This window comes from Cebus imitator, unplaced genomic scaffold, assembly GCF_001604975.1.
Source record: "Cebus imitator isolate Cc_AM_T3 unplaced genomic scaffold, Cebus_imitator-1.0 Scaffold284, whole genome shotgun sequence".
Classification (NCBI taxonomy): Eukaryota; Metazoa; Chordata; class Mammalia; order Primates; family Cebidae; genus Cebus; species Cebus imitator.
Window position 1 is genome coordinate 2,117,132 of NW_016107599.1, and position 12,549 is coordinate 2,129,680.

Genomic DNA, 12,549 nt, shown 5'->3' on the forward strand with positions numbered 1-12,549 from the left:
CAACCGGAGGATGGTTAGATGCGTGGGCTGGTGAAGGTGGCTGGGTGGGCGGGTGGTTGATGGGTGGGTAAGGTGGGTGGGTGGTTGATGGGTGGATAAGGTGGGTGGGTGGGTGGTTGATGGGTGGATAAGGTGGGTGGGTGGATGGTTGATGGGTGGGTAGGGTGGGTAGGTGGGTGGGTGGATAAGGTGGGTGGGTTAATGGTTGATGGGTAGACAGGGTAGGTGGGTGGATGGAGAATTGGATACGTGGGTGGGTGGGCAGATAGATGGACAGACGGATGGACGATCGGGTGGGGAGTAGACAGAGTCGGATGGAGGATGGATGGGTAAGTAATGAACAGACAGATGGGGGCTAAGCCAGGAGGGGGGAGGCCCAAAGCTCCATCCAACCTCATGGGTAGCCTGGAGGAACAGAGGTGCCTTGCCGTGCTACAGGAAGGCCTCCTGCGGCTTTCCCTCATTCCCCTCCCCTATCATCAGGGACGTGGCAGGGGAGATGAGGGCTGGGAGTGAGTCCATAGCTTTTTCCACTCCGCATGCCATCGCCCGCAGCTATTTCGGAAATGGGAGCTACTTCCACTTGAGAAGAGAAACATGAACCTCGCAAATATGCTGTCAGCTCTCAACTAGAAAGGACCAGCCCCGAGCCCTGTCACCAAGGAATCTCTGAATTGACTTCAAGTGATTCTCAAGAAAAGGGTGGGCCAGCAAGGGTCCCGAGTAGGAGGGACAGGCACTCCTAGGCCTGGGGGCACCAGTAAAGGACATGGCTGTCCCTGAGTCGCCATCATTTACTCTGTAGAGGTTTTTGTTTTTTTAGCAGAAAACCTTTTTCTTACAAAATACAAGCCTGCTGTAGAAATCAGACGAGATAGAAATAAATGCTTTGTTTCCTGTATTTTATAGCTACTGCCCGTTCCCACCAGCCTCCCTGTGTGCAAGAGTCTCACAGACAGCCAGGGCTCCAGACGGGGAGTAAACACACACACACACACACACACGCATGCATGCGCGCGCGCACACACACACGCGCGCGCGCAAACGCAGGATCTTACTACACAGGTGCTTCTCAACCTTGGCACAATTGACATTTGAAGCTCAGTGATACTTTGTCCTGGGCTGCCCTGTGCCCTATAGGCTACCCTACCCATCCCCAAGTTGTGACCAAAAAAAAGTCTCCAGACACTGCCAGATGTCCCCGGGGGACAAAATCATCCCTGGTGGAGAACGCCTGCTGTGTACTCTGCTTTTTGAGGGAACTTTGGGTTTTTGCACTAACAATGGACCAGGAGGTAGGCAGGGGAGGGGACAGGAGTGTTTCCTCCTATTAAAATGTTTTAGAAGTCTGGAAAAATGTATTCATGCATTAACGGAAGCATTACAAGCTCAGTCAAGTGCGGCGGCTCACGTCTGTAATCCCAGCTGAGGCAGGAGGACTGCTAGAGCCCAGGAGTTCAAGACCAGCCTGAGTAACATAGTCCCTGTCGCTACAAAACATTGAAAACCTAGCTGGGTGTGGTGGTGCCCCTGTGGTTCCAAGCAATTCGAGAGGCTGAGGCTGGAGGATCTCGAGCCTGGAAGGTGAAGGCTGTGGTGAGCTATGATCACACCACAGCACTACAGCCGGGGCAACAGAGCGAGACTCTGTCTCAAACAAATGATGAGCTCTCTCTTTTTTTTGAGACAGAGTCTCACTCTGTTGCCCAGGCTGGAGTACAGTGGTGCAATCTCAGCTCACTGTAACCTCCACCTCCCATGTTCAAGTGATTCTCTTGCCTCAGTCTCCCAAGCAGCTGGGATTACAGGCGGGTGCCACCACACCCGGCTAACTTTTGTATTTTTTAGTAGAGATGGAGTTTCGCCATGTTGATCAGAGGCTAGTCTTGAACTCCTAACCTCAGGTGATCCTCCTGCCTTGACCTCCCAAAGTGGCTGAGATTACAGGCGTGAGCCACCACGCCCTACCTACAAGCTCCCTTAATCCCTACACTCAGTTTTGCAAGGTTAGCTTACACAAGCTCTTCTGTTTTTCACACAACTAGCCCTTGCTAAAAGGCAGGAGCCCAAGGGAACAGAAGCCAGCAGGACTGTGAAGTGGTGCTGGGTTCAACAGCTCCATCCCCCACAGGGGCCACACACTCCTTGAGGGCATCTCCTCCCTGACTGTGAAGGGGAATCATGCGCTCTTCCTCCTGGGCCTGGGCTATGTTTATACTGCTTTTGGGGCCGGGGGTGGGGGACCACGAGCCACGGAGGGGCTAAAGGGCCTTGCTCAGACTCCCTTCAGAGAGGGAATGGCTGTGGCCACCTCCAGCGACGCAGACCCCCAAGTGATGGGGTTCCAAGCAATGGGACCAGGGCAAGACACATATGCGCAGCAACACAGAACGGCAGCAGCCTCTCGGAGAGCGCTCTAAGAAAATGTTAGCTGGAAAACAGCGAAGCACAGAAATATAGGTAATGCTGTTATTTTCACAGAAAGGGGTGACTTCTCCCTGGGTGATTTTACAAAGGAGAAAGATAACACCAATTGCTTCCTGAGAGGGCAACAGAGAACTGGGAAAAAGAGACTTTTCCTCTAATTGTTTTATATCTTCTGAATTCTGAAACGTGTCAAAAACAGAACTTTATTTTTTTTGTTTTTGAGATGAGTCTCGCTCTGTCACCCAGGCTGGAGTGTGGTGATGCAGTCTTAGCTCACTGCAACCTCTGCGTCTCAGGTTCAAGTGATTCTCCTGCCTCAGCCTCCTCAATAGCCAGGATTGCAGGCACGCACCACCATGCCTAGCTAATTTTTGTATTTTTAGCAGAGACGGGGTTTCATCATGTTGGCCAGGCTGGTCTCAAACGCCTGACCTCAAGCGATCTGCCCGTCTCAACCCCTTGCTGGGATTACAGATGTGAGCCACCGTGCCCAGCCCAGAACTTACGTTTTAAAATAAGCCAGATAAAACAAGCAAAGAAACCCCAAAACCTCGCTATGGGTCTTGAGGATGAGAATAAAATTCCATTAGGTAGAAACTAGGGTATGAAAAGTCTGGCAGGCCCTCCCATGGATGTCAGGTGACGTCTGACACTGAGGCCCTGCAGAGCCCTGGGGTCCCTCCCAGCGTGGTCACCTCCGGGCCTTGCCCACCAGCTAGACATGCTGGGCTTGCACCCAAGGGCCTGCCCAGGAGGAAAAGAGAGAAGACCCCGAAGGGCTCAGTGCCCAGGACACCTTTGGCTACACACTGATAAAAAGTAGAAGTTAGGGGCTGGACACAATGGTTCCTGCCTGTATTCCCAGCTACTTGGGAGGCTTAGGCGAGAGGTTTGTTTGAATTGCAGGAGTTAGAGGCTGCAGTGAGCTATGATCACGCGACTGCATTCTAGCTTGAATGATAGAGCAAGGCCCTGTCTCAAAACAAACCAGACTAGGGCTCACGCCTGTAATCCCAACACTTTGGGAGGCCGAGGCACGTGGATTACCTGAGGTTGGGAGTTCAAGACCAGCTTGACCAACATGGAGAAACCCCATCTCTACTAAAAATACAAAAAATTAGCCAGTCATAGTGGTGCATCCCTGTAATCCCAGCTACTCAGGATGCTGAGGCAGGAGAATTGCTTGGACCTGGGAGGCAGAGGCTGCGGTGAGCCGAGATCGTGCCACTGCACTGCAGCCTGGGTAACAAGAGTGAAATTCCACCTCAAAAAAACAAAAACAAAAATAAAACCTACAAGTTAAATTAGTAAGGACAAAAAACTGTTACCAAACACCCCCAAAGCAAAAGTTAGAGAACAGAAAAGCGGCACAGGCTTCTGGGAAGTAATTCAACACCCGGTGACCACCTAGCACACAAAGAACGGTGCTCTCTAAACTTTCACGGGATAATGCAAATTATCTTTTGAAAATATTAAGGATAATTCAGAAAAACTTTACAAAGGACTGAGGAAAGTCATTCCTTTATGAGGTCCCGTGCTTTTTACAGGCTCAACCCAGAGTAGAAAGGATTCTCCTACTGGAACATGGTCGACACCGCGGGTGATGGCTCAGAACCTGAGAGGGGTGTCACGCCGCAGACACAGGCCCCGCAGCCGCGTGCACCCCGACGCCCTGCACGTACCCGGCCCCCGTAGAGGATGGAGGGTGGCTGCAGCACCCGCCCAGTCACGTCTGTCATCTCATCTTTGACCATGATCCCAAACTCACGGACGTATGGGTCTGTGTTGAAACTCGCGCTTCGCATCTGGCAAAGGGAAAAAAGAAAACGCACGGAGTGGGCGGGGGCCTCCGCTCTCCACAGCAGCCGCGTCCATTCCAAGCATCAGGGGTTTCTGTGCCAGGGCAACCGGACTGGACTCCACAGGGCGCCCCGTGTGGGACGGACGCTCACCAATTTGCTAATCTCCTCTTGCCGATCGGGCGCCGACCTGGCAGTTGCTCTGATCATGGTTGAGGTCTGATTGTCCGTTAATTTTTTAATGCATCTTTGTCCTGCCACTATGTTACAGACCTGCAAAGAAGGCGCAGAGACAGGCATCAGCGCCTCACTGGTGCAACCAGGGGAGTGGGCAGGGGGCTCAGGGGCTGGCGGGCTGGCTCTTCCCGGGACGGTCTCTGCCTCATCCCTGGGCTGTGAAGCGCTGGGCAGGTGCCCGCTGCTGGGCTGGCTCCTGCTCCACGGCCTTCCGCTCCACAACAGAAATCCCTCCTAAGTAAAACCAACGTCGTGCAAACATGCAGACCCCACGGACCCCACAGCCTCTGTGGCCGGCCCACCAGGCGAGCGGGGCTGTGTCCTGACACCGGCCCTTCTGGGCCCTCTCCAGTCTTCAGGGCCGTGGGTGTGAAAGCGTCTACAGGTGTGAAGGACATCTACCTGCGGGACAAGGCACCGGAGCCGCCCAGCCCTGCCTGAGCGACAGGCGAGCGCCGAGAACCTAAACACCCAGGGGAGAGTTACAATGCACGGCTCAGGATCAGCGTTCGAGCCTTTCCCGAGGCAAGGATTTTTGGAACAGCTGTGATATTACAGAGTGAGTGACACAACCGTGCAGTGACGGATGACACAGCACCTGCCTCCCCTGTGGGACCTGCGGGAGCGTTACACACATTCTGAGTCAAGGCTCACACCAACCCTCCAGAGAGCTGCCAACCCCACTTTACTGAAGGCAAAACCAAGGTGCAGCGCAGCTCAGGAACGCACCCGAGTTCCCACAGCAGCAGAGGCGGGGCCATTTGCGCCTGACTGGGGCCGCGGCGGTTGCTTGAAGCTGCACGCCCCAGCCTGGGCTGCCCTCCCAACCCCACGGAGGTGCGCGAAAGAGGGAGACTTGCCTCCAGGGGAAGGTAGGTGTGTTTCTGCTCCTGTCCGACTTGTAAACATGGGAGGTGGGGGTAGCGCAGAACCAGCTTGTGCCTGTCCTTGAAGTACTGGGCCACCGTGCACTCCACCGTCTGCCCGCTCTCCTGCTGCAGCGGGAATCTGGGGAGCAAAGGGCCTTTCAGGCTGAGGTCACCCCGGGCCCCATTCCTGCACTGCTTCTCATCTACCATTTGCTTTTTAGGGTGAAGTGTGAGGAGCACACGTTCAGGCACTTCCAGGAGTGAGTACCACATCACGTGCTCTGGGGTATCTGGGATGTTCCCAGGCCCCTACATTCTCGTTTTGTCTCTGGAGCTGGGAAATAAAAAACTACCTACACACGTCATTACTCCATCATCATAAATTACCCACGACGCCACAGTATGTGTCAAGGCGCCAGGATGAACGGAGACGTCCAGAAAGAAAGGTCTGTGCGTCTTCCAGAGAGCATGGCAACCCTGGAGGCCATTTCCATGCCGCACGCCCAGTGCCCAGAAGGCCGGCAGCCTCCAGGACAGGATGAGGAAGGCAGGCCAAGCCTATTCCGGCAGCCAGGGCCTCCGCGTGGTGACAGTGGGGTGCGGCACGGGCAAGTGCGGGGAGGCCTACGGGCACAGAAAGGGTGGGCCTCTGTGTGGGGACAAGGGGACGGGGCAGCTGGCACAGGGCAAGGACCACATGGCTCAGTTTCCACTACACCAACCCCTTCCCTCCGTCCAGACTGCCAGGCCACCTGTGGGGGGGGGAGGGGGCCCGGCCAGGCTACAGGCCGTCTCCTTCTGCTCCCTGAGCCACGGGCATCTTGGTTCCTCCGGTGCCTGGCAACAAGCCTGGCGCTTTACATGGAATGATCCATGAAGTGGATGAACCCTACTGGCCTGGGAGACATTAAGTGAAGCATTGGGGCCAAATCGATCATCCCCTTCACAAAGGAACTCTAGTACAACCCGGCATGCACTCTCATGCCTCCACCGGCCTAGATACCAGACTGTGCTCTTGCTGTTAATGACGGGACACACAGACTGGCCCAGGGAGGGGGGCATGCATCAGGGCCACAGCCCCTCCACCCCCAGCACTCAGGATGGGACAACGAACGCAGAAGACCCTTCTCTCGTCTGTGAGGCTCACGAAGGAAGAGGGAGAGAGCGCCCAGGTCTGCCCTCTCGGCACCCAGGTGGAATTTCATGATCGGACTTGATTTTCTTAGGTGAAATCTGGAACCTACCGAGTTATGTAAGGTACAATTTTGGGGATTGAAAAACAGAATGAAATGGTCCTTTCCAGGGACTCATGGCTCCAAAGTGTGCCCAATGGAGTGACAGCAGGGGCCCCAGCCAAAAGAGTCTGAAAGGAAGGGTGCGTTACGTTTGGTGACTGGCAGGCCTCCGGGTGACGTTGCAGACTCGGTACTTCCTCTTCATCTGTCCACAGTGCGTAATCTCCACCTTTAGACCTGGGGACACAGAACACAGCATCAGGGTCTGGGCTTTTCCGAGCCCGAACGCAAGCTCCACTTCCCAAGAATCCATTTTCATAGGAAGGTGGCTGCCGACCCAAGTTGTGGGGGCTCCATAGGGCTGCAGGGCTCCCCTAGGAAGGATGACCCACAGGTCACCCCCCAGGCCACCCCAGTTGGGTCCATCTCACCTACAAGAGTACACGTGGTAGGGGAAGGCTCAGCTTACAGCATGGGGTGTCCACCCTCGTGCTATTCTGAGCCCCCCATGGGTCACTGGGGTTGCACGGGGTACTGTGGATGGCCCTGCAAATGGCCTTCGGAAAGGACAGGTTCAGCAGGCAGGGCTTGTGGAGCCAGTGGTAGCCCCCACTCTGCTGCTGATGGACAGAAGGAGCCCGGTAAGTCCTAGAGCCCCGGATGTAAGTTTCTTAGAACAGAAAGCAGGCGGAGCAGGTGCAGACACCTGCTGGGGCTGCAGAAGGATTAAATGAAAACAAAAGGAAATGCATCCTCGGTTCCAGCGTTAGAAACGCCGGTCACAGCCACGCTGCTGTTTCAGTCCTGACCTCATCACTCGGGCGTGACCGATTCCCCGACCTGGTCCTCACCCCACGGGGTTGCATTTATTTGGGAAACCCCGACTCCTGCTCATCTCCGTGCTACTGCACCTGATGGCTACAGTCTGCCACCTCCACCTCCCTAAACGTGCCCAGGACCCAGCACTGCAAAACGCAGTTCCGGAGGCAGACCGAGAAGGGGCCTCCCAGCCCTTAGCCAGGTGTGCCGGGACAGTTCATTACCTTTAATTTCTTTGGTAAACTTTACCCTTTGGGAATCTGTCAGAGGTTTTTGTTGTTCTTCAATACTTTTAAAATCCAAAACTTCACAAACAAACTCGATTACTGGCTGTGCCTTGTAAAACGCTGTGGCCGACACTGTAGGTGAGAAAAGAAAGAGGTGAAGGACAAGTTGTGACTGCGGGGCTGCTGGGTGGGCCTGGAGTCCTGGAGGGGCCTTGCAGGCCGGGCCAGCCACGGTGGGGACACCCGGCCGGGGTTCTCACTCTCTACCGAAGCCACCCTTGGGCCCAGAGACGGGCAGGCCAGTGGTGAGAAACCTGGGCCCGAGCCACCGAGCCTCCCTCTGGTCAGGGCGACAGAAAGGAGCCGCCTGGCTCTGAAGACTAAGCCACCTCTGAGAATAAAGAGTGTTGTAGGATTTTCTGATTATCTTCTGGCGCAGATACTTCTGAAATTCATCATTCCCTTTTATATAATTATATTTCAAGAAATGTATAACCGAGCAAGATCAAATTCTAATTCCTTTCTAGAGCTTTTCATAATAATCAACTCCCCTAGGAGAAGACTGATCCTTTTTGCTGGACTTCACTCTAGTCTTTTTCACAGGGAGGACAGCGGATGTCCTGCATAGAGCAGCGACCAAGTCTCCCAACAGGGACAGGCCACACCCAGGCTACCGTGGAACCCAGGCCTACCGGAGGCCAGCAGGAAGGAGCCCCGGATCCTCAGGCCCACCTCGGCTCCCGAGCGCAGCTCCTTAGGCTGGGGCCTCCTGGTGGCTCCATGCTCACCTGAGAGCCCCTTCCCTAACCCACCCAACACTGCAGGTGAGATGGGCCAGGGGTCACACGGCAGCGCCAGCTCTGAGAGGGGCCGTGCGTGGAGCTGGCCACATGGCCGCCCGGGTCCTGACCCCCAGCCCATGCCCAGCCCTGCCCTGCAGTGAAGACCCCAGGGCACTGCTCACCATCAATATTCAGCATCATTTTCCAGAGAGAAGGCCGGACGGACTGATGGAAGCCAAACCACACTTCTCGGCCCCCGCCAAGAGGGTTGGAGCAGCCTTCAGACGCGGTGAAGAAGGAGCGGCCCACGGGGGTGTACCTGGAACCGAGAGACCCCATCCCACCTCCTGTCAGATCAGCTTCCAGAAGGACAGCCGCCTCTGGGTGGGCTTCGCCTGCGCCCACCACATGCTCATCGGAGTTCCGTTTCCCCTCCTTCTAAAACTGCGTTTACCGTGCGGCACTCCAGCCTGTGTGCACGGCCTGCTGTGTGGGACCCATGGCCTCACCAGCAGATGGCAAAAAACATTTGCTTAAATGCACGGCACAGGTGGGACATGAACCCCAGGACCCGGCGTTTCTGTCCTGGCCTCCCTGTCCTGACCTCACCTCGCTTTATTGTCCCCGCTGTCTGCTCTTCCCCCCATGGGGCCTGCGTCTCCAAGAGCAGAAGGAAGCGGGCACCTGCCAAGTGCCAGCCCCAGCCATGTGGCTGTCCATGCATGACCCAGCAGCCGCCAGCTCCCTTAGAGGGGGGCTCCCCAGCCAGGCTCCGCGGTCCAGGAACCGCCCGCTGGGGGCTCCCCCGCAGGAGGTGGCAGGGCCAGCATGAGGGCGTCACAATTTCTTCGGGCCTGCCAGGGACGCTGTGCTGACCCGGCTAGAGCCACTCGACCAAAGCAGACACATTCTCCAGCACAGCAGCTTCACCCGCCGCAGGGACACATGGGGTCTGGTGGCCCGGGAGGTGCCATCACCAATGATTCTGCAGGGAAAACCCGCTGTGAGCCGCGATGCTCCCCGCCTGTCAGGGGCGCTGATCCACCACGCACACGGCCCTTCACCTTCCACCTGAGACGTGTTCACAATCCCGCCTCTACTGCGCTCGTTTTCCAAAAATGAAAACAGCACTTTCCTCCCTGATCATAAAATTCATGCAAGTAATCCAAAGGAATTCAGAAAAGAACCACAGTAATTTCTGCCACTCAATTAAAAAAATAGACGCCATTTTGGCCACCATCCTTCTAGACTGTTTCTGCACACACCGACCGTCCTCCGTCGATAGTTCAGAGACAGTTACACAGGGGGAAGGTGTGTCCCGCCGGGAGTGAGTCTGGCCTGTATTTGGTCACCTCCTCCCATGCCTGGAGACTGAGAGCTCCAAGGTCCCTTCCAAAAATCTCACACATGGCCTCAAGGCACCTCCTCTTATACGAAACGAAGGAAGCCCCAACCCTCTCCTGGAATCTTAACGCTTTGGTCAGTCCTGGGGTTTGTCAGTGTGGAGCGTGTTTCGTTTTAGGCTTTGGTTGGAAAGAAACCAAACTTGAACATTCCACTTGTGCCCAGGCACCAGCGTGAGGGCGGGCGCCCGGGGCAGGAACCTGGGGGCTGACGTGCGGAGCTGGCCTCGCTCCTCCAACAGCGGGTCACTCAGGAAACTGGGACAACCCTCTGCCCAGCAACTGGGTGGACCGTGAGCCCTGAAACTGCTCCCCTATACCCTCTCCCAGCAATCTCACGTGTGGCAATTTGTGGTAATAGAGCAATCTAGAGAATTAAGAAGTCCCTCACAGTCGCAAAAAGCAGCGGGGATGGTACCTAGGGCTGTGGACACGCGCGTAGCACAAAACTGGGAACATAGCATTATTCTATCACGAGTCCCAGGTGCAAGCGCCAGAGAGGAGCAGAGAAGTGCTGAGCACAGAGGGCCTCGGAGCATGAACGCACACACAAGGAGGCCACCTTCTGGCCAGGCCGACAGTGCTGGTGATTGATTGATTGATTGATTGGTTGATTTGACGGAGTCTTACTCTGTCGTCAGGCTGGAGTGCAGTGGAACAATCTCGGCTCACTGCAACCTCTGCCTCCCGAGTTCAGGCAATTCTCCTGCCTCAGCCTCCTGAGTAGCTGGGGGATTACAGGCTTGCGCCACCACACCCGGCTAATTTTTGTATTTTTAGTAGAGATGGGGTTTCACCATGTTGGCCAGGCTGGTCTTGATTTCTTGACCTCATGATCTGCCTGCCTCGGCCTCCCAAAGTGCTGGGATTACAGGCATGAGCCACCGCACACGGCCGATTTATTTTTACATTAACATTGTTTCCACCTTAGCACCATTTGTTATCTTGAGCACAGAATGAGCCGTTCCTTGCACAGCTTTAAGACCATGGGGGGCCCTTGGAGCTGCAGGAGACGTCCCCCACCCTTGGACCCATGTGGCGCCCTCACCTCATGGATGGCAAGTGCCTCATGACCACGTCCAGGGCCTGGATCGTCTCAAAAGGGACACTGGGCAGCCGCCCTGAAAGTGCATCGTGTAACGCCTGCAAGCTCACGCAGGACACCCACTTGATGGACACCTTGAAGATGCGATCCTTGCCTTCTCCCGGGAGCGTGACCTCCAGCTCCACCTGCAAGGATCAAGCACACAAGGTTACTCCTCCTGCGAAGCCCCAGGGAGGACGCAGCCCGGCTGAGGTTGGCTTGCAGACACTCCTGAGCGAGGAGGTCTCCACTCAGCCCTCTCGCCAACCACCAGCCACCTGTGGCTACTGAGCACTTGAAATATGACCAAGGAACTGAATTTGAAACTTTACTTACTTTTGATGAATTTAAATGTACACAGCCACACGTGGCGGGGGCTGGTATAATGACAGTGGTGGAAAACACATCCTCTTGGCTCACACCTGAACGATGAACTCACTACCTCTCTCCTCTCCAGTCTCTGAGCTGCCCCTCCCCTCAGCCACGTGTTACACCTGACCTCAGATGCTGCTGTCACCTGCAAACTCCACTCTGCTACTCAGAACCGGCAGTTAAATAGCAATCTGGCCCTCATCCCTCCCAATATGTGGACACACACAAGCCTACTCGGGTGATGTGTGAAGAAACTTCACTACTGGCTGATAATGCTTCCTAGTGTCTGTAAGCACCGACATGACAGGTTATGGAGGGTATGTACTTCATCCTCACATGCCCAGTGACCCCAGCAAAGGGAAATTCATTCATCACTTTTTTTGAGACAGGGTCTCACTGTCGCCCAGGCTGGCGTGCAGTGGTGCAATATTGGCGCACTTCAGCCCTGGCCTTTTAGGCTCAACTGATCCTTCCACTTTGGCCTTCCAAGTCACTGGGACTACAGTGCGTGCCACCAAGCTCAGCTAATTTTTTAAGTTTTAATTTTGTAGAGATGGAGTTTTACTGTGTTGCTTGTGCTGGTCTTGAACCCCTGGGCTCAAGGGATCATCCCATCTTGGCCTTCCAAAGTGCTAGGAATGCTGGCGTGAGCCACTGTGCCTGGCTGATTCACCGCTTTTTGTACATGAAAACACAGAAACCCAGACTTAAAAAAACAGCCCAAGGTCACAGAGCCATGAACGGGCAGAGATGGGATCTGGACCCCGAAGGCCTTCCCACTCCACACGTGATGCCAGGGCCCCAGGTCTTCAGCACCAGCCTCCCCTACCCTGCCCAGGGCCTGCGGCCTCCACTCTGCACACCTGAGGTGCCAGGTGCCCTCCCTCACAAACTCCAGCTTGCCAGCATGCCCAGGCCCAGTGCTGTTTGGTGGCACTGGGCACATCTGTTCGCTTGCCCACTGCTCACCACGTCCATGCTCGGCTCCCATCTGCTCATCCTTGTAACCCAGGGACTGGCCCTCTTGCCACACCTTGTTTGAACTTCACAGAGCAACAACCAGACTCTGTGGACATCACCTGCGCACCTGGTTCCACCCAAGCACACACCCTTCCACCCAGGCCTGGGCCAGCTCTGGCAGATGCCCTCATGCCCATGAGCACTCAGAGCACTGTTGTGCCTGACGGCCCCAAACTGGCAAAACCTGAGGACCATCTGCCACAGATGAGGGCGGGGAAAAAGGAATGGATCCTTCTAGCCAGATGGACTTTAAACATCAAATACCAAGAAAACCA

General features: G+C 55.4%; 1 protein-coding gene across 1 annotated transcript in view; it reads right to left on the reverse strand.

Annotated features, from left to right (window-relative positions):
- AGO2 (argonaute RISC catalytic component 2) overlaps positions 1-12,549 on the reverse strand; it is a 64,630-nt gene that overhangs the window by 30,086 nt on the left and 21,995 nt on the right. Inside the window, exons 3-9 of the mRNA XM_017501692.2 lie at positions 10,847-11,028; positions 8,578-8,714; positions 7,611-7,745; positions 6,717-6,804; positions 5,324-5,471; positions 4,380-4,499; positions 4,110-4,232 (exon numbers count right to left, since the gene is read on the reverse strand). Coding sequence (XP_017357181.1) covers positions 4,110-4,232; positions 4,380-4,499; positions 5,324-5,471; positions 6,717-6,804; positions 7,611-7,745; positions 8,578-8,714; positions 10,847-11,028 — 933 coding nt within the window. The remainder of the gene's footprint in view (positions 1-4,109; positions 4,233-4,379; positions 4,500-5,323; positions 5,472-6,716; positions 6,805-7,610; positions 7,746-8,577; positions 8,715-10,846; positions 11,029-12,549) is intronic.